Source organism: Podarcis pityusensis (genome assembly GCF_964106645.2).
Source record: "Podarcis pityusensis genome assembly, chromosome: 18".
In the NCBI taxonomy this organism is placed as follows: domain Eukaryota; kingdom Metazoa; phylum Chordata; class Lepidosauria; order Squamata; family Lacertidae; genus Podarcis; species Podarcis pityusensis.
In genome coordinates, this window is record NC_138043.1 from 7720345 (window position 1) to 7742163 (window position 21819).

The 21819-nt window shown below is 45.9% G+C and overlaps 1 protein-coding gene across 2 annotated transcripts in view; it reads left to right on the forward strand.

The window, feature by feature from the left end:
* CELF5 (CUGBP Elav-like family member 5) overlaps nucleotides 1-21819 on the forward strand; it is an 81648-nt gene that overhangs the window by 13678 nt on the left and 46151 nt on the right. For both annotated transcript variants that reach the window (XM_080989018.1, XM_080989019.1), the window contains exon 2: nucleotides 12824-12906. In XM_080989018.1, the coding sequence (XP_080845144.1) occupies nucleotides 12824-12906 (83 nt within the window). The remainder of the gene's footprint in view (nucleotides 1-12823; nucleotides 12907-21819) is intronic.

Sequence of the window (21819 nt, forward strand, 5' to 3'; positions counted from 1 at the left end):
ATGAGCCAACAGTGTGACGCGGCAGCTAAAAAAGCCAATGCAATTCTGGGCTGCATCAATAGGAGTATAGCATCTAGATCAAGGGAAGTAATAGTGCCACTGTATTCTGCTCTGGTCAGACTTCACCTGGAGTACTGTGTCCAGTTCTGGGCACCACAGTTCAAGAAGGACACTGACAAACTGGAACGTGTCCAGAGGAGGGCAACCAAAATGGTCAAAGGCCTGGAAACGATGCCTTATGATATGATAGCCATGTTCAAATATATAAAAGGATGTCATATAGAGGAGGGAGAAAGGTTGTTTTCTGCTGCTCCAGAGAAGCGGACACGGAGCAATGGATCCAAACTACAAGAAAGAAGATTCCACCTAAACATTAGGAAGAACTTCCTGACAGTAAGAGCTGTTTGACAGTGGAATTTGCTGCCAAGGAGTGTGGTGGAGTCTCCTTCTTTGGAGGTCTTTAAGCAGAGGCTTGACAACCATATGTCAGGAGTGCTCTGATGGTGTTTCCTGCTTGGCAGGGGGTTGGACTCGATGGCCCTTGTGGTCTCTTCCAACTCTATGATTCTATGATTCTATGACTGGGGGAAATTTACAGAATATCTGAGAAATATATGTGATGTACAGACAACGCTTGTTGGTTTTGAAGAGACTCTGTGAAATAGTAAGAAATACTGCAAAAAAGAGAGTAAGAGGAAAAGGAGTGGGGAAAGGCAATATTATGTTTAGAAATGCGTCAACAAATAGAATTTTTTCGAAAGATTGACAGAGAAACTGAGGGAAGTCAAAAACTGAAGCATGAGTGTAAAACAATTTGTTGATTGTGTAAAACTTGTTTGGAAAATGAATAAAAATTATTTTTAAAAAATTATTATTATTATTATTATTATTTTCTAAATGCTACATGGCTGGAAAACAGTGTTGCCAAATTCTGGAGAAATGCAGCTTTCAAAGGAAGAGTTCGCGGACCGTTTCGGATAATGCAAACCGGATTGATTCAAGCGCTTACTGGATTTATTTGTTTGTTGCGTCTCCAAACCACCTTTTCCTCCAAGGAGCTCAAAGTGGTGCCCACAGTACTGTCCCCCCTCTCCATTCCACCCTCAAACCAACCCTGCAAGGTCAGTTAAGGCTGAGGGCAGTTGTCCAGGGAGCTTCGTGGCTGAGCAGGGATTCGAACCCAGACCTTCACCCTATGCTCTTAACTGTTCCGCCGCACTGGCTCATCCCTCTTCCTGACCCAGCCGGGGCTGAGGAGAGCCGGGGTCCTGGCGGCACAAACTACGGACCTCCCAATCTGTCCTGTGGAGACGCTTGAAAAGGGGCCAGTATCTCAGCCGTGGGCTGCCTGCCCGGGCCTGGAGTTGGTTCTGCTGAGGGCAGGGCGCCACGCTACGTAGTGGGTTGAACGTGTCTCAGTTCCGCAGGCATTGGGGGGAGTTGGGGCAAGGAGAAGTATGAGTAATTTCCCCTCTAGTGAAATCCTCTGCGCGGTTCGTGGCTTTTTCCTCGTTGCTGCTTCACTTTCTCTCCCGCCCTCTCTCGACTTTGGAGCATTAAAAAATGTCAGGGAGGGCTAAGTACAGTACAGTGGTACCTCGGGTTAAGAACTTAATTGGTTCCGGAGGTCCGTTCTGAACCTGAAACTGTTCTTAACCTGAAGCACCACTTTAGCTAATGGGGCCTCCCGGTGCTGTCACGCGATTTCTGTTCTCATCCTGAAGCAAAGTTCTGAATCCGAGGTACTATTTCTGGGTTAGCGGAGTCTGTAACCTGAAGCGTCTGTAACCTGAAGCGTCTGTAACCCAAGGTACCACTGTCAAAGCAAAATCGTACCCAATCAAACAAGGTTCAGTAACGCAATCATCAAAATTATTAGAATACAGCGGTACCTCGGGTTAAGAACTTAATTGGTTCCGGAGGTCCGTTCCGAACCTGAAACTGTTCTTAACCTGAAGCACCACTTTAGCTAATGGGGCCTCCCGCTGCTGCCAGCGTGCGATTTCTGTTCTCATCCTGAAGCAAAGTTCTGAATCCGAGGTACTATTTCTGGGTTAGCAGAGTCTGTAACCTGAAGCGTCTGTTACTTGAAGCGTCTGTAACCTGAGCTACCACTGTACAGGTTAGGGCAGAGACCCAGAGGCTCCAGCTAAAAAATGTAGGCTGTTTATTTTTTATAGCATTGGGAACAATCTCAGAGGGGGTCCAGCCTGCCCAAACAAACTTGGCTTAACGCTCAGCTGAAATCTGCTAAACTTATGTGCCTTTTTGGACGTTGTTCCATCACCCCTGGCCATTGGCTGATGGGGACTGGAGGCCAGCAACATCTGGGAGGCCAAAGACTCCCCACGCTTTTGGAGTTCAGCCAAGCTGTTTTCTTTGAACACAACAACCGCCCTTGCGAGGTAGGCCTGCGGATGATGCCCGCCACTGCCATGCGCTGTTTGACCTCGGCAAAAGTCCGTTCGATCTCACGACGACCCTCTGGGGCAAGGTAGGGCTGAGAGAGAGAGAACTGTCCCGAGCCAACTTCTTGGATGAGCGGGGATTCGAATCTGTGTCCCACCAGCTCTAGCCTGATGCTCTTAACCAATGTGACCCCCTAGGTGTTGCTGGATGTCCACCGTCCTTGCTGCCAGGCATGGAAGACCCCAATTGCAACTGGAGAGTTGTCTCTGCTCTCATCATCATCATCATCATTTTTATTCGACCGTCAGTCAGAAAAAAGTACATTTTGTCAATACACAGTTAAAAACATCCAGGAAGATTTTAAAACTTAGCCAACACTAAAATGGGCTAAACAGATAGCCCCATATCAATACAGTCAATTATAGTCTTGCGACGCTTAAAAGCTAAAAAGAGAAATTTGGCCACCAAGGAAGGTATAGCTCTAGTGGTGTTATTCAGCAAGTGTAAAACCTGGTTTTCTCCGGGTAGGAAGCTGAATTGACATAAGAGTGGGTCTATAAAATTTTGTCTAAGCTCTGCATAGGAAGGGCAAGTCAAGAGAATGTGTTCGGTGGACTCAACCACCCCCATGGCACAATGACAGGTTCTCTGGGCGTATGGTACTCCCCTGTACCTTCCCCACAATATCGCAGAGTCAAGGACATTTAATCTAGCCGCTGTAAGAAGTCTACGGTATTCCACATAGTGGATTTCTGCAAGGTAGGGGGCTGGTATGGTCCGATAAATCTGGTCCCCTAGGAACATCCCTGGTTTTACCTGGGCTATGTCCTCTTGTCTGGCAATGTCACTCAGTCTCCGGGAGATCACAGCTCTAGCTTGATTGTACGTCATGGACTCAAAGTAAAGGAGAGATAATCCGCAGGATTGAACCTCATTAATGACCTCCCTTTCCCACGATGATTGGAAATCGTCCCTCAATATCAAGGGGGCAATACCCACTGGTTTAAAACAAAGCTTGAGCCATAGCCAGAGCTTCGTCTTCAAGGCCACATACCGTAGAGCTTGCCAGCCGACCTCTAGTCTCATAACCGCACCCGCTACCGAGGGGGGAATCCTAAGGATGGCTCTAAGGAATCGCGTTTGGATAGAATCCAGTTTCAAAAAATCCCTACGGGAGCCTAAAGAGATGCCCACCAAAAGAAGGGAGAGGACTTTCATTTGAAAGAGTCTCAAAGCTATCTTGATTGATTGAGCCTGATTCTTAGCATATCTCTTAGCATGTCTCTGCTCTGAGTCCTGTGCTCGCAGGCTCTCCTGGGCTCCCGAGCTGTGATTTAGCTGGCGAGTCTTGCTTCGCAGGGTTGTTGTAGTTGTAATAAACAGAAATCTGCCCTTCTTCCCTTATGGGGGACACAAGAGCCCTTATATATATTTTTTAATTTTTTTTTATAAAATATTTATTAGGATTTTACAATAAACATAGGTTTAAAAGAATTTTAAAAAATTAAACCGAAGATTACACATAAACAGGAAAAGAAAAAAGGTAACAAGAATAATACCAAAAAAACAACAACAAGGACCTAAAAGAGAAAAGGGAAAATACAAAATACAAAAAACAGATGGGTAAAAAAGAAAAAGAGAGAAGGGAAAAAAAAAAAAGAATTTAAAAAAGAAAAAATCCATTTTTCAATATCTTTAGGCTCATTTACTTATTTCCTTGACCTCCTCACACCTCCCCTTTTTGTATTCCCGTTTACAAAATCCTTTCAGCAAATCCTTACCCTCTTTCATTTATCTTTACTCTATATCTTAACCTATTATAACTATATATTTTCATCCATATAACAATCTATATTTGCATATTCTTATTAACCTTATTACCAAAACCACTTATTTCCATTCCAACATCATTTTAACATTCATTAATTTTACAGTATTTCTGCAAATAGTCTTTAAATTTCTTCCAATCTTCTTCCACCGACTCTTCTCCCTGGTCACGGATTCTGCCAGTCATTTCCGCCAATTCCATATAGTCCATCACCTTCATCTGCCACTCTTCCAGGGTGGGTAAATCTTGTGTCTTCCAATACTTTGCAATAAGTATTCTTGCTGCTGTTGTTGCATACATAAAGAAAGTTCTATCCTTCTTTGGCACCAATTGGCCAACTATGCCCAGGAGAAAGGCCTCTGGTTTCTTCAAGAAAGTGTATTTAAATACCTTTTTTAATTCATTATAAATCATCTCCCAGAAAGCCTTAATCCTTGGGCACGTCCACCAAAGGTGAAAGAATGTACCTTCAGTTTCTTTACATTTCCAACATTTATTGTCGGGCAAGTGATAGATTTTTGCAAGCTTGACTGGGGTCATGTACCACCTGTATATCATTTTCATAATATTCTCTCTTAAAGCATTACATGCCGTAAATTTTATACCTGTGGTCCACAACTGTTCCCAGTCAGCAAACATAATGTTATGTCCGACGTCCTGTGCCCATTTAATCATAGCAGATTTAACTGTCTCGTCCTGAGTGTTCCATTTTAACAGCAAGTTATACATTCTTGAAAGTATCTTTGTTTTAGGATCTAACAGTTCTGTTTCCAACTTTGATTTTTCCACCTGGAAGCCATTTTTTAAAATCTAAATTATAAGCCTCTCTTATTTGATAATAATGAAGCCAGTCTCGCACCACAAGAGCCCTTATAAAGTCCTTTGCAGGTTCTCCATCGGTCAGAGAAAATAACAGAGGCCAACCAGAGAATATTGAGAAGCAAAGCAGTTAGTAAGCCTGATCTTTACTGAACTGTTGCAACAGGGTGCTCCCCTCACACGCAGGAGAAGGAGGAGGACCCAGATCCCTTATATAGACATTTTAAATTCCCTGCCCTGGAGTCCAAGACCATCCCCAGACACTTCATACCTACACCACACATCACAGAAAGGGCAGTCTACAACAGAAATCTGAGTGCGTTGTTTACCTCCTGTCTAGCGGGTTACCTGTTAATGCTTACTTGATTGGATACCCTGGGGAGCCTGGCTAGTCTTTTGTAATGACAAATACTTCGTTCCTGAGCCAGGTCACAGCTCACCCTATTCATACACAGACATACCCTTAAGACAGGATTTGTGAGCAAAAAGACAGCAGGGAGGCTCCCCACCTCCTCCCTCCTTGCAGAGAAAACATTTGGTCAGCTTGGAAGTGAAAATGGTTTCAGGGCAGTCCTCCTGTTCTGCTCCAGACCTGTGGTCCACACATCTATGTATGCGCTTGGCTTGTACATTTGTGAACATTTATTATATTTATAAGACCTTAAATTTTTTATTTCATAGTACAGGCTTCCTTGGGTGGTGCTGTGGGTTAAACCACAGAGCCTAGGGCTTGCTGATTGGAAGGTCGGCGGTTCAAATCCCCGCAATGGGGTGAGCTCCCATTGCTTGGTCCCAGCTGCTGCCCACCAAGCAGTTCAAAAGCACGTCAAAGTGCAAGTAGATAAATAGGTACCACTCCGGCGGGAAGGTAGACGGCGTTTCCGTGCGCTGCTCTGGTTCGCCAGAAGCGGCTTAGTCCTGCTGGCCACATGACCCGGAAGCTGTACGCCGGCTCCCTCGGCCAGTAAAGCGAGATGAGCGCCGTAACCCCAGAATCTTTCACGACTGGACCTAATGGTCAGGGGTCTCTTTACCTTTACAAGCTTCCTCAGCCTTGGCCCTCCAGATGTTTTTGACCTACAACTCCCATGATCCCTAGCAAGCAGGACTAGGGGTCAGGGATGATGGGAATTGTAGTCTCAAAACATCTGGAGGGTCGAGGTTGAGGAAGCCTGTTGTTGTAGATGAGCCTTGATTTAAGCCCAAATGAGGTACGTAGAATACTGTGGATCCCTGCCCCTTTCCTTTTCTTTTTCCCTTGGGGTTGCTTGAAGCCTCTCCTCCTGCCTTGCCTGTTCCAGCTGGTGAGTGGGCAGCAGGCGCCCAGATGGTGCCAAGCACAGGGAACCGGGAGGGGGGAAAAAACCTGTTTCACTCCTCGTGTCTGCAAACTGTCCTTGTTCAGGAAATGGTGAGGGTGCAAGGAGGGAGGAAGGAGAAGTGTGGATGGAACGGGTGAGGTGGAGATCCTTTCCCCACCATTTTATTTTATCCCTGAGTCGGAGAGATCGGAAATGGACAGGGTGGCAATGGCTGCTTTCTCCCCCAAAAAAACTTATTATGAGATGTGTTGCAAACCTCTTTGCAGGAGGTTTGTGCAGAATACGGTTCTCAGCGGCCACTAGGCGTGCTGGCTGTGGCCTCTTAGGTATACAGTGGTACCTCGGGTTACATACGCTTCAGGTTACAGACTCCGCTAACCCAGAAATAGTGCTTCAGGTTAAGAACTTTGCTTCAGGATGAGAACAGAAATTGTGCTTCAGCGGCGCGGAGGCAGCAGGAGGCCCCATAGGCTAAAGTGGTGCTTCAGGTTAAGAACAGTTTCAGGTTAAGAACAGACCTCTGGAACGAATTAAGTACTTAACCTGAGGTACCACTGTAAAAGGTAAAGGTAAAGGGACCCCTGACTGTTAGGTCCAGCAGTGACCGACTCTGGGGTTGCAACACTCATCTTGCTTGTGGCCCATGGGACTTAGGTTGCTGACCCCTGTCTTAAACAATAGCAAACACAGAAAGTAAAGAGCCCACTTGTGATATATTGGTGGCTCACTGCTCATTTCTTCTATTTTCCAAAATATATTTTATCTTGAACAATTGCAAACGCAGTAATAAAGACAGCATAAAGGTAAAGTTAAAGGGACCCCTGACCGTTATGTCCAGTTGTGGCCGACTCTGGGGTTGCGGCGATCATCTCGCTTTATTGGCCGAGGGAGCCGGCGTACAGCTTCCGGGTCATGTGGCCAGCATGACTAAGCCGCTTCTGGCGAACCAGAGCAGCGCACGGAAACGCCGTTTACCTTCCCGCCGGAGTGGTACCTATTTATCTGCTTGCACTTTGATGTGCTTTCGAACTGCTAGGTTGGCAGGAGCAGGGACCGAGCAACGGGAGCTCACCCCGTCACGGGGATTCGAACCGCCGACCTTCTGATCGGCAAGTCCAAGAGGTTCTGTGGTTTAGACCACAGCACCACCCGCGTCCCTCTTACTCTTAGGTATAGTTGGTATAATTGACACTGAAATGTGTATTGGTGAAAAGTTTTAACAAGGCCGTGTTAAAAGGAAAACCCTGGGAAAATCCACTGAACAGCAAGAGCAGCTGTCCCTGAACTTTAACTGGTTGTTGTTGTTCTCTAGCTAGCTAACAAGTGAGCGAGTGATGTTAAATTAGGGGATTAAGGTTCTCAATTGCGTATTGCCATTTTGGAAGGGAGCTGTTCTTAGTAAATGAAGCTCTCTGAGTAAATGGCCTAAGGCTGGGTGCAGTTTGAGGGGAGAGAGATAGACCTCTGCTTATGTCTGTTTGAATTTTTAAAAATATATTCGAAGATACTGAGCCTGCGCTGGACGGCTTAAGATACTGTATGAATATTTTTGGATGCATCGTTTGATGTTTCTGGTTTGTTTCGGAGAAAGCTCTGCAAGTAAAATGTTGAATAATATTATTTATTTATTTATTAACTTCATTCCAAAACTGAAAAAGAATTACCATCATCAAATTCAAAGCCCATATTCGTTTTGTAACATAGGCCTATTACATAGTTGACTTGATTAAAATATACCTAATTGCTATAGTCTTCCCTTTGCTATACAGTGGTACCTCAGGTTACATAAGCTTCAGGTTTCAGGCGCTTCAGGTTACAGAATCCGCTAACCCAGAAATATTACCTCGGGTTAAGAACTTTGCTTCAGGATGAGAACAGAAATCGCGCAGCGGCAGCAGGAGGCCCCATTGGCTAAAGTGGTGCTTCAGGTTAAGAACAGTTTCAGGTTAAGAACAGACCTCCAGAATGAATTAAGTACTTAACTTGAGGTACCACTGTATATAAATGCAACACAATTAGAAATATTATATTAGAATTTTTTATAAATTCCCCTATACCCCCCTCTCCCATGTGTGATCTCAATAATATTATTATTTTACTTCTTCCATCTTGTGTTGTTTTAGTTTAATAATAATTCGATTGATTCTTTTATTATTTCCTTGCTTAAAGGTAAAGGGACTCCTGACCATTAGGTCCAGTCGTGGCCGACTCTGGGGTTGCGGCGCTCATCTCGCTTTATTGGCCGGGAGCCAGCGTACAGCTTCCGGGTCATGTGGCCAGCATGACTAAGCTGCTTCTGGCGAACCAGAGCAGCGCACGGAAACGCCGTTTACCTTCCCACCGGAGTGGTACCTATTTATCTACTTGCACTTTGATGTGCTTTCGAACTGCTAGGTTGGCAGGAGCAGGGACCGAGCAACGGGAGCTCACCCCGTCGCAGGGATTCGAACCGCTGACCTTCCGATCGGCAAGCCCTAGGCTCTGTGGTTTAACCCACAGCGCCACCTGCGTCCCTGCACGTTTTACACATTATCTATTAATAATGTTGAATAATGTTTATTTATGGGCCTGGACAATGTTTTTCCCCCAAAGAGAGTCCTTTCTTATGCTTCCAGTCATTTCCAATGGTGCAATATTGATGTCTGCCGTCATTCTCTGCCAAAAGGAGCATGCTTCTGAACACCAGTGGAGAGAGTTGATGTCATGCTCAGTTTGCGGGTTTCCCTTTGGGGCATGTGGCTGGCCACTGTGAGGGCAAAATGGGTTCCCTTTGGCCTGATCCATGTTCTTCGGGTGCTCTTAGGCTCGTGGACAGATCAGCGGCTACTGATCGCAATGACCATCTTCTCCCTCCCTCCCTCTCCCTCCCTACACACAATATATCTCTGTATCATCATTTGAGCCTATTCTGGCACTCATATCCCCCATTAGGTAAAATGGCGATCCGGGGTACTCAATTTGTAGGGAATAAAGGAAACTATGGAATTTACGCCATGTGCTCTCTATCTGTGTTTGCACTGTATATGGTGGGATATAAGCTAAAACAAGAATGATACTCTTGGATTCCAGATGCAAAGTGATCCCCAGTGCCAGCTGCTCGAAAACTGAGCGCTCAGAAACCTGTGACGCCAATTGAGTGGAAACCAGACTTACCGTACTAGGCCCCCCCTCGGTCGTCCCCTTCCGAGCGGTTTAGAGGCCTTGATTTCATAGGCGTGGTAACCGTCGAGAACTATGTTGTCAGTTGCCAAAGTTTCCTGCAGCTGGATTCCTGCAGCTGGGTCTCTGGACCGTAATAAAGATTGTTGTTGTTGTATCACCCGTTCCACCCTTGGAACTACCTGCAACTGGATTGGAATTGGGCCTCACCATCTTGCACTTCTGACTAGTCTTGGCATCATAACCCTTCTGACTATCAGGAAGTCTCACACCTGGCTTTCTTGGGACATGATCCCTAGCCTCGTTCCTCTCTAAGGAATCAGTGTCGACACACACGGCCTCTGGACGTGGTCCAGCTTCCTCCTCCAAGGAAACAGTGTCAACCCTTACAGCCTTTGGGCGTGGTTTCCCGTCCTTTGAGGACAAACCCTGTACCCCTTTCAAGACTCTGGGTTCCAAGACCTGTGTCGAGCCACTAGGTAAAGGTAAAGGGACCCCTGACCATTAGGTCCAGTCGTGGCCGACTCTGGGGTTTATTGGCCGAGGGAGCCGGCGTACAGCTTCCGGGTCATGTGGCCAGCATGACTAAGCTGCTTCTGGCGAACCAGAGCAGTGCACGGAAACACCGTTTACCTTCCCACCGGAGTGGTACCTATTTATCTACTTGCACTTTGATGTGCTTTCGAACTGCTAGGTTGGCAGGAGCAGGGACCGAGCAACGGGAGCTCACCCCGTCGCGGGGATATGAACCGCCGACCTTCTGATCGGCAAGTCCTAGGCTCTGTGGTTTAACCCACAGCGCCACCTGCATCCCTAGAGACTCCTTATACTGCGTTTAAAACCAAAATCGCGTTTGGATAGAAACTGTTTCTCAGGCGGCTAGTCCTAGTCTTTATAACCCTGTACCTTCTTCCAGAAGGCAGAAGCTGAAAGAGATCATTTCCGGGGTGCGCACTATCCTGCATTTTTCAACTTCAATGGATTTTGTATGGGGACTGATTTGTAAGTCCAGGGACTGTCCCCGGGAAATGGGGACATCTGGTAACCTTAAGCGAGCACCTCAGCGGAACAAAACAAGGTGTGTTCACCTAGGATTCCTTTGGCCTGTCTTGGCTCCACTCCACATTCAGGATCTGGCCCTCTCTTCCTCGTCCTTTTCTGTCTCTTGGGGGAAAGAGTGGCTGGATTCAGAAATATATTCTGTAGATTCCTGATCTCCGCACGTATTATTTCTCCCTTCCTCTCCGCTGAAGGCTAAAAATAATCACAAGAGCGAGATGATGTGTACGGATTTCGCCCCCCTCCCCTTGCCTGCTCCTCTCCCTGTGTGGCTGCAGATGCAAACTTACGATTAAAAGGACACACCCGATCAACCAGCTTGTTTGACGCGCCATGGCTCTGGGGCCTTATTAATTAGAATTAAAAATTTAAACCACTGTGCCGTGGGCGTCTCCGTGGTACAAAGGTTAAATGGAGGGGCCGTGTGCAGTGAGTGCCGGCGAGCACAAGCGCTTCTGCTGTTGTTGGCGAGTTCCAGTCCTCGCTCGTGATGTTAGCTGTGGGCAGATAAGCACAGAGCCTCCTGGTGCAGTAGCAGTCTACCCCGGTTGCCAGTTGGAGGAGGCAAATGGCAAGGAAGTGCCTTTCAAAAAGTGCCAGGGGAGACGGAATTCACATTTCACTGCTGCTTTTTCCTGTTTATTCTGGCTGATGCCCTTGCCTTTTGCAGAAGAGATTGGCATCAATGTTCTAGCATTACGAGAGAGGAAGGAAATCATTTGTCTGCTTTTTCCATGCCCAGTTCACCTCTTACAGTACTTGCCTTTTCTCTAACTAAGAAGTCTCAAAAAACACAGCAACCTTTCTTCACAAGTCTGCTGCTCCACTCCCTTGATAATTTTGGTTGTCCATTTCTGACTCCACATTATCCTTTTCAAGGGGTGGCGACCAGAACTGTACACTGTTGAAGGAGTGTCTCTACCCCCATCGTTCCACCCGGACACTGAGGTCCAGCGCCGAGGGCCTTCTGGCGGTTCCCTGGCTGCGAGAAGCCAAGTTACAGGGAACCAGGCAGAGGGCCTTCTCGGTAGTGGCACCCGCCCTGTGGATCACCCTCCCACCAGATGTCAAAGAGAACAACAACTACCAGACTTTTAGACTACATCTGAAGGCAGCCCTGTTTAGGGAAGCTTTTAATGTTTGATGCATTACAGTATTTTAATATTTTGTTGGAGGCCGCCCAGAGTGGGCAGGGTATAAATAAATTATTATTATTATTATTATTATTATTATTATTATTTATTTTACATGGCATTCCAAACATGGTCGCACCACAGATCTGTATTATGATATTGGCAATTTTATTTTAAACCTCTTTCCTTTTTTTATTTATTTAACTTTATTTGGCAGGCAACATTAAATTACACATCATCCCACATCACACCATAATATACTACAGAATACAACAACACACAACTATACACAACTATACAGTATATACATCACCAATCATTACTTTTATCTATTACTACTTTACAGAACAGGGAAAAAAGAAGAAGAAAAGAAAGAAAATTAACAGAAAATAAAGTTGACTTCCGATTCAACCCATTGTACTATCACTTATTTTGATTGTTTTACACACGGCATCATACTGTTATTTTGTTTTCCTAATTCTTATCCAAAGTACACGATTATTTATCACATTCCTCTTACAAGAATCAGTCAAAGGTCTGCCAGGAGATTTTTGTCGTCACAGTAATTTTTCAAGTAATCTTTAAATATTTCCCATTCTTTATGTACCTTCTGCGTCGGATATCCTCTGATTCTCCCTGTCATCATGGCCAACTGTAAATATTCTATCGTTTGCACCTGCCATTCAATTATTGTAGGAGTCTTTTCGCTTTCCCAGTTCCTTGCTACCATATTTTAAACCCCTTTCCGAATGATCGCTAGCCTGGAACTTGCCTTTTAAATTTTTTTGCAGCTGCTGCCTTGCCTTCCCACAGCTCACCTTGTGTTCTTAAACCGCTTAATCTCCCCACTTGATCCTGTACTTCTCCCACAGGAAATGTGACAAGGTGACAGGATTGCTGTGTGTGCTCTTGCTAAAAAATGTGCATGAAATTGGTGTGTGTGTGTCTGTGTATTTGAGTGGGGCAGAGAAGGGAGTGAGACCCTTTAATGTAACAGCGCATGAAGTACATTTGGTGCATTCATGCGTATAAGCGTGCATTCTGCACATACATGTTCACGCGTTTGATACCAGTGCACGCCCTCTCCGTTTCAGGTTGCGCCTTCCTTACGTACTGCGCCCGAGATTCGGCCATCAAAGCTCAGACAGCACTACATGAACAGAAGACGCTCCCTGGGGTAAGTCTTGGCTCTTTGGAGTCGCTGTGGGTGTGCTCCAGAGACTCCTCAACGGAGGTGTATTTTGCTCAGAGAAGCGCAGTTTCGCACCTTGCCTTGAAGTGAGAAATCAAATGTCAGTCTGTGCCTTCCAATAAGTGTGTGAATGCTTAAAGGGGCCAGGGGGGAATGTAGGAATGGATTTAGGCACTGGGAGGGGATATATTATTCTGTTATCATCCTTCCTTGCACATGTGAGCGAGATCAGCAAAATACCATCCTTTGCAGCTTAAACGTGGAAGCTAAGACAAGGTTAATTTAACCTTCTAGAAGCAATAATCCAAGATTTTCCCTGGTATTTCCCCCTTTCTCCCCATTAAAAAGAACAACCTCTCTCTCTCTCTCTCTCTCTCTCTCTCTCTCTCTCTCTCACACACACACACACATATATACACTGTTCTGTGAAGAAGTAAAAGTAGTATTTACTTACATAACCGAGGCCTTGAAGTAGCAGCAGTCCTAGGTGCTAAATGAAGGCAGGTTTAAAGTAAAGGTAAAGGGTCCAGTCGTGGCCGACTCTGGGGTTGCGGCGCTCATCTCGCTTTACTGGCCGAGGGAACCGGCGTACAGCTTCCGGGTCATGTGGCCAGCAGGAATAAGCCGCTTCTGGCGAACCAGAGCAGCGCACGGAAACACCGTTTACCTTCCCGCCAGAGCAGTACCTATTCATCTACTTGACTTTGATGTGCTTTCAAACTGCTAGGCTAGCAGGAGCAGGGACCGAACAACGGGAGCTCACCCCGTCACTGGGGATTCGAACCGTCGACCTTCTGATCTGCAAGTCCTAGGCTCTGTGGTTTAACCCACAGTGCCACCCGCATCCCCAACTATCTAAGTTTCTAAATTGCGAAATCGAAGTTCGATATGGTGTCTGAGCTGCAAAGCTCGGGCATGCACATGTGTGCTCAGCTTGGAGACATGATGAAGAAAGAGAGAGATACCTAGGCTGGACGGAATTATGTGGTGTTATAGCTTCTGGCCAAGGCAGACAAAGGAAGTAACGTCACAGAGTTCTCTGAAGCAAATTTTACAGGAAAGCTCTGTGAGCCTCAGCCCCTTTATATGCCCATCTGGCAAAGCATGAATTGTTGGTTTGGCTGCAATAAACAGACGTGTGCCCGCACCCCGATGCTCCAACTAGGAGTCTGCCAGCACTGAGCTGAAATCTCCAGTTTCTTGCTTAATTTCCAACCAGTGACATATTTGCTCGAACACATATGAGGAAGAAAATCCGGTTGAGTTCACATCAGAACAGACACCTTCATAGTTGGCAAACCTATGCAAACCGATATGCTTCCAAATTTACAGTTACAGTGGTGCCTCGGGTTAAGAACTTAATTCGTTCCGGAGGTCCATACTTAACCTGAAACTGTTCTTAACCTGAAGCACCATTTTAGCTAATGGGGCCTCCCGCTGCCACCACGCCGCCGGAGCACGAGTTCTGTTCTCATCCTGAAGCAAAGTTCTTAACCTGAAGCGATATTTCTGGGTTAGCGGAGTCTGTAACCTGAAGCGTATGTAACCTGTACAGGTACCACTGTATCTGAATTCTGCGACAAAGCGCTCCAAGCGAAATAATTGCATCGAAACTGCTTTAAGGGGGAAAGAGGGTATTTAAAAAATGCATACGTTGTTGAAAATAACCTACAAAAAATGCACAATATTAGAAGAAATTTCGTGCAAAGAAATGTGTGCATTAGGAGAAATGCTTGACAAGTTTCCGTGAGGATTTGTTTTTTAAAATGTATAGTCGTACCTTGGATCCCGAATGCCTTGATACTTGGACGTTTTGGCTCCTGAACGCTTCAAACCTGGAAGTGAGTGTTCCGGTTTGCGAACGTTCTTTGGAACCTGAACGTCCTCTGCGGCTTCCGATTGGCTGCAGGAGTTTCCCTTTACCTTTATATTTACAGCACCGCACCTCTTTGCAATTCCAAAAATAGCAAGGGAGCTTTCTCTGCCTCAGAACCTGGAAAACTACCACCGCCAGAAGACCAGCCTTGGCCGGGTGGGTGAGTGGGTGGGAGTACAATTCCCATCAGCTCCCCAGACAGCTTCACCCAATAGTCAGGGAACTCTGCTGTAGGCAACATGGGAGTAAATAGAAGCTGGAAAAGGTGGGCGCCCCCCCCCCCATCCCACGCTCTGCTGAGCAGTAGCAGAGGGTTCCAGACAGTCACCTAGGGTCCGTGTTCCTTTGGAGAATTGAAGATGCAATGGAGGCTGTTGTAGCTTTTAGGAGGGAATATAGGGCTTGTTCCCTGCAGCAGTGGAGTCCAAGGCATCTTTCCCAGCCAGACTTCAGCCAGCCTACCCAAAATGGATCCCATTCTTTCTTCTTCCCAGCACACCTTTCTAAAGACTCTCTTTTCCTCTGACTTCACACCCAGCTGACCTGTCAACTTTCTGTCTGTCCAGGACCAAGATTTCTCTTAGATGGGCCATCAACACCTTTTGTCTCCCAGGTGAGGCTCTAGCTTCAAAAAGGAAGCTTAGCCTGTATTTTTCCCCCACTGGCCAGCATTCTTCCCTTCAATACTCCAAATAATCAAGATCCTACCATTTATTAGTTTCTAGGGTTTAGGGGGAGTACCCCCACAATCTGTAAAACAGACAATGAATTCAACCTGATAATAAGACAGCTTTCTTTGCCTGCGATAGGTTTAAACCAGTGGCGTAGCGTGGGGGGTGCAGGGGGGGCCGGCCGCACCGGGCGCAACATCTGGGGGTTAGGGTTAGGGGGTGCAAATCCACGGGTTAGGGGGTGCAAATTACTTGCCTTGCCCCGGGTCCTGACAACCCACGCTACGCCCCTGGTTTAAACAGCTCTATCCAACTGGAAATCAGAATGACTGTTCCTTTAAACAGAAAAGCAAGACAGGTGTCTCTAAATGTGGGCCTGTGCCTGTGTAATAAACAAAATCTGCCCTGATTCCCTTATGGGGGACACAAGAACCCGTATAGAGTCCCTTGTAGGTTCTCTATCGGTAGGAGAAAAATAACAGAGGCCAGCCAGAGAATATTGAGAAGCAAAGCAGCTAGTAAGCCTGATCTTTATTGAACTGTTGCAACAGGATGTTCCCCTCACACACAGGAAAGGAGGAGGACCCCGAACAAAGGTGTGTCCGCCCTTATATAGACATTTTAAATTCCCTGCCCTGGAGCTCAAGACCACCCCTCCATACACCATACATACACCACAGAAGGGGTGTAACCCAAGACCACCCCCAACAAACATCCTACCTACATCACAGAAAAGGTGATCTACAACAGAAATTTGAATGTTTTTGTTTTTCCTGTCTGCCAGGTTATCTGATAATGCCTTGTCTGATTGCCTTTCCTGGTAGTCTGGCCATTCCTTTGAGATGGTGATTACCCAATTCCTGAGACAACGGGAAGGTTCCCTCACCCCCTCCCTCCTTCCAGAGAAAACATTTGGTCAGTTGGGGAGTCAAAATGGTTTCAGGTCGGTCTTCCTGTGCTGATCTATGTACGTGTTTGGTTGGTACATTTATGAACATTTATTATATATAAAGGTAAAGGGGCCCCTGACCATTAGGTCCAGTCGTGGCCGACTCTGGGGTTGTGGCGCTCATCTCGCTTTATTGGCCGAGGGAGCCAGCGTACAGCTTCTGGGTCATGTGGCCAGCAGGACTAAGCCGCTTCTGGCGAACCAGAGCAGCGCATGGAAATGTTGTTTACCTTCCCTCCGGAGAGGTACCTATTTATCTACTTGCACTGGTGTGCTTTCGAACTGCTAGGCTGGCAGGAGCTGGGACCGAGCAACGGGAGCTCACCCCATCGCGGGGATTCAAACCGCCGACCTTCTGATCGGCAAGCCCAAGGCTCTGTGGTTTAACCCATATAAGACCTTAAATTTTGTATATCACCTGCAATGTTATAAAGAGGGAAAGCGTAGATTTGCAAAAATGAATGATTACCGTTTTCTTCCTGCCTGCTTGCAGAAGAGCTAGGGGGCAGAATGCCGGACACCCACATGCTTTGTTTTCACAGCAACCCTGTGAGGTGTAATTAAGAGAGAGAGAGAGAGAGAGAGAGAGAGAGAGAGAGAGAGAGTGGCCAAACACGCACACAAAAATGCCTTTAGCCCCAGCTTGGAAGAAAGGTGGGACGTTATACATTGTGAATGTGGGGGGCGGATTGCACTCTGAAATATCGAAAAGCAGCCTCCTTCCCAAAACAAACCCGCCTCCCCCCAACACCTCGAATCTCACATTTCAACTTCGCCTCTGTATGATTATGGCAGGTTGTTAATAACCCTCCTCAGGAATTGCTATTGCAAGGCAGGAGCTGCCAAGATGTGCCATCGCCAGCTAAAGATAAATTCTGTAAGAGGAGAGCGCCGACTAAGAGTTATAAGAAGAGTCGGGGAGAATCTGGACGATACCCTTGGCCTCCGGTATATCCTGGCTGTTTTGCCTTTTAGTTTGTTTTTCAAACGCCAGTGCTATGCATTGCTTTGAGCTGACGAAGCTGTAGCTCAGCTGACCTTTCGCTTCCACCCCAAAAGTTGCACTGCTCCTTAATATCCCGTGGCTGGCTGGTTTTCCTCCTCAGCAGTTGAAAGGTTAACTTTGACTCAGATATATAAGCTAATCGCCAAATGGCACCTTAAACCTAGGTTAAGGTTTCCCCAATGAAATGTCTAGGTACCTTTTTTCCCCCAGTGAAAGGAAAAAAATCTCAAAGCGATTTTAAACCCATTAAAACACCCAATCGAACAATCTGGAATAAAACAAAATTCAAGCTTTAAGGAAAGTATTTCAGAACCTTCTCTAAGTGACATTTGGCTTTCCCCCTAAATAATAATAATAATAATAATAATAATAATAATAATAATAATAATTTATTTATACCCCGCCCATCTGGCTGGGTTTCCCCAGCCACTCTGGACGGCTTCCAACAGAATATTAAAATACAATAGTCTATTAAACATTAAAAGCTTCCCTAAACAGGGCTGCCTTCAGATGTCTTCTAAAAGTCTGGGAGTTGTTTTTCTTTTTGACATCTGGTGGGAGGGCGTTCCACAGGGCGGGCGCCACCACCGAGAAGGCCCTCTGCCTGGTTCCCTGTAACCTCACTTCTCGCAGGGAGGGAACCGCCAGAAGGCCCTCGGAGCTGGACCGCAGTGTCCGGGCTGAACGATGGGGGTGGAGACGCTCCTTCAGATGACGCAGCGATTTCTCCAAAGCAGCTCTTTATTTGCAAGCTGGAACAGAACTGAACAGCAAACAGCTCAGCCGGCCTGCTTTTATAGGCAGCCGGCCGTCAACATTGTAGCAACATCAACCCAGGGTGTCCCACCTAAAGTAACTGATGTGGACCTGAGTGAAAACTACATACACGATACTTCTGGTGGCCAGGGTGAGAACTTCAATACATAACAGGGCCGAGGCCATTTAGGGCTTTAAAGGTCAGCACCAACACTTTGAATTGTGCTCGGAAACATACTGGGAGCCAGTGTAGGTCTTTCAAGACCGCTTGGACCCCTGCCAGTCACAAAACGCACCTGGCTAATTTCAAACACTGCTTTGACGTCGCAGAACTCGGGAGCCGCTGGTTCCTTTTTATTTTTCAAGTTAAAAGCAGAAACTATTTATTTATTTATTTATTTCATCTGGAAAAGGGACAGTAATTTTTTAAAAAAATATTATTAAAGATTTTCTTGATTGACAAAAGCGTGTGCAATGTCTCTCGCTCTTATCCCCCCCCCCCCCCACCTTGCAACATTTTTACAGATCAGTTTCATTTGTTGAGACATTGGGAGGAAAAGGGGGAAAGACGTGGGGGGGATGTAAAATTAATGAATGATAGAAGGATGTTGGATAGTAATTAAGCGGTTTCTAGCTGTAATGCTTTAAGAGAATATGAAAAAAAGGTTTATAAATGGGTTAAAATCTAATGGTAAGGATTTGCTGAACCAATAAATTGAAGTGGAATACAAAAAAGGGAGGTACGAGGAGGTCCGGGAAACAAGCTAAAGGAAAATAAGTAACTGAAAATATGTGTGTTTTTAACTGTTTTTATTTTGTATTTTTCTCTTTTCTTTTTCATTTTTTCTGTAATATTTCAAAAAACCTTAATAAATATCTTATAAAAAAAAGAGAAAGAGGTGGGGGGAGATGGGAGGGGTCGGGTGGCAATGTTTCTACTTTACTTACTATATGTGGGGTTTGGTGTCAGCGTCGCTTGTGCAGGTTCTCTGCTGTTCATTTGTGTTCCTCTGGTGGTGAGAGAGGTTGGGGTTGGCCATGGGTGTGGTTGTTCATTTGTGGTTGGCTGTGGTGGTCTTTGTTTTCATGTGTGAGTGGGGTGGGTTAGCCATATTGAGTTGTATGCTGTTGGTAGATTTTTGTCATCATCATTCATCATCATCATTTTTAATTTGTATACCATCTTTCTATCTTACAATACGCAAGGCGCTTTACAAGCTGAAGAAACAAAAAAGGTACATCTTATAACAATCTAAACGGGACGTGGGTGGCGCTGTGGCTTAAACCACAGAGTCTAGGACTTGCCGATCAGAAGGTCGGCAGTTCGAATCCCTGCGATGGGGTGAGCTCCTGTTGCTCGGTCCCTGCTCCTGCCAACCTAGCAGTTCGAAAGCACACCAAAGTGCAAGTAGATAAATAGGTACCGCTCTGGCGGGAAGGTAAACGGCGTTTCCGTGCGCTGCTCTGGTTCGCCAGAAGCTGCTTAGTCCTGCTGGCCACATGACCCGGAAGCCGTACGCCGGCTCCCTCAGCCAGTAAAGCGAGATGAACCCTAGAGTCGGCCATGACTGAACCTAACGGTCAGGGGTCCCTTCACCTTTACCTAGAACAATCTAATGCAATACAAAAATGTGATAATAAAACAAAACTTTAAAATAAGCAACCTACATCAAAAAAGAACATTCAGCAATCGTTAGAATAGTATAAAAAAAATCAACATATAAAAGTTAAAAAGAAAACCAGTCAACGGTTACAATAAATAATATCTAAACTATAATCAATAAAACAACGGCAAGCCACAGTACATAATGCAATACACATTGAGAAGCAGGGACTAGAGGGTAGAGCAAGGCAGGTGGAAGGAGGCCTTGCCTGATGGAGTCTTGTTGGGCTGTGTATGTGATAAAGGGGAGCCTTATTGGGGTGAAGGTGTCTTCTTCTATTTGGGGGACTGCTGGTGGTTCGGAAATGCAAAGGGGACTTCGTGTGTGTGTGTCTTTGTCTGTGCTGAAGTTCCCTGGAGCAAACAGCCAGCCGTCCGGCGCGTTCCAACCTTGGCAGGATGTTGATTTGCTGAGTGACTTGTGTCATTTTCTTCTTCTTCTTTTTTTAAATAATATTTATTAAAATTTCAAAGGATACAAAAATTACACAAAAACAAAAACAAAAGCAAAAAGTAAAAATACAAAAAGTAAAAATACAAGAAAATAAAAAATACAGAAAAAAGAGTAAGAAAAAAGCAAAAAAAAAGCAAAACAAATTCATTATTTTCAGACCCTTAACTATCGTTGCCTTCTTTCTTAGACCTCCTCCTCCTCCCTTCTTTTGTATTCTAGTTATTAATTATCCCAGCAAATCCTTTCCTTTCCATGTTTCAAAAAATTCTATCATTACATTACCCTCGACTAATTTAATCCTATCTTTCTATAATAAAATAAACCTTAAAGTTTAAAACTTAAGTCTTAACCTTACCAACTTCTTGTGATCATAATATTCTTTCATAATTCTTTATACATCTTTACTAAAGCCAGGTAAATTCTTCCAACATTTTTCTATCTTTCATAAACTTTGTAAAACATTCTAATAATAAAGAAAAAGAGAGAGACTTGTGTCATTTTCACTCCTCCCCTTGCTCCAAGGAGTTCAGTGGAGGACGCAGGGCTTCCATGGCCACCTTTCTCATCCTCACGACAGCCCTGCGAGGCTGAGCGAGGGTGTGGCTGATCCAAAGGGCACCCCAGTGAGCAAGTGGGAGGAGAGCTGAGCCGCAGCTTTGCATGCAGAAGGGCATGGGTTCAATTCCTGGCGTTCCTGCGTCTTCCGCCTGAAATCCTGGACATCTGCTGCCAGTCAGTGCAGATGATACTATTGATCTCTTGCAACAGGGTCCCAACTCACCGCACGCAGGTTCAATCCCTGGCGTTCCTGCGTCTTCCGCCTGAAATCCTGGACATCTGCTGCCAGTCAGTGCAGATGATACTATTGATCTCTTGCAACAGGGTCCCAACTCACCGCACGCAGGTTCAATCCCTGGCGTTCCTGCGTCTTCCGCCTGAAATCCTGGACATCTGCTGCCAGTCAGTGCAGATGATACTATTGATCTCTTGCAACAGGGTCCCAACTCACCGCACGCAGGTTCAATCCCTGGCGTTCCTGCGTCTTCCGCCTGAAATCCTGGACATCTGCTGCCAGTCAGTGCAGATGATACTATTGATCTCTTGCAACAGGGTCCCAACTCACCGCACGCAGGTTCAATCCCTGGCGTTCCTGCGTCTTCCGCCTGAAATCCTGGACATCTGCTGCCAGTCAGTGCAGATGATACTATTGATCTCTTGCAACAGGGTCCCAACTCACCGCACGCAGGTTCAATTCCTGGCGTTCCTGCGTCTTCCGCCTGAAATCCTGGACATCTGCTGCCAGTCAGTGCAGATGATACTATTGATCTCTTGCAACAGGGTCTCAACTCACCGCACGCAGGTTCAATTCCTGGCGTTCCTGCGTCTTCCGCCTGAAATCCTGGACATCTGCTGCCAGTCAGTGCAGATGATACTATTGATCTCTTGCAACAGGGTCCCAACTCACCGCACGCAGGTTCAATCCCTGGCGTTCCTGCGTCTTCCGCCTGAAATCCTGGACATCT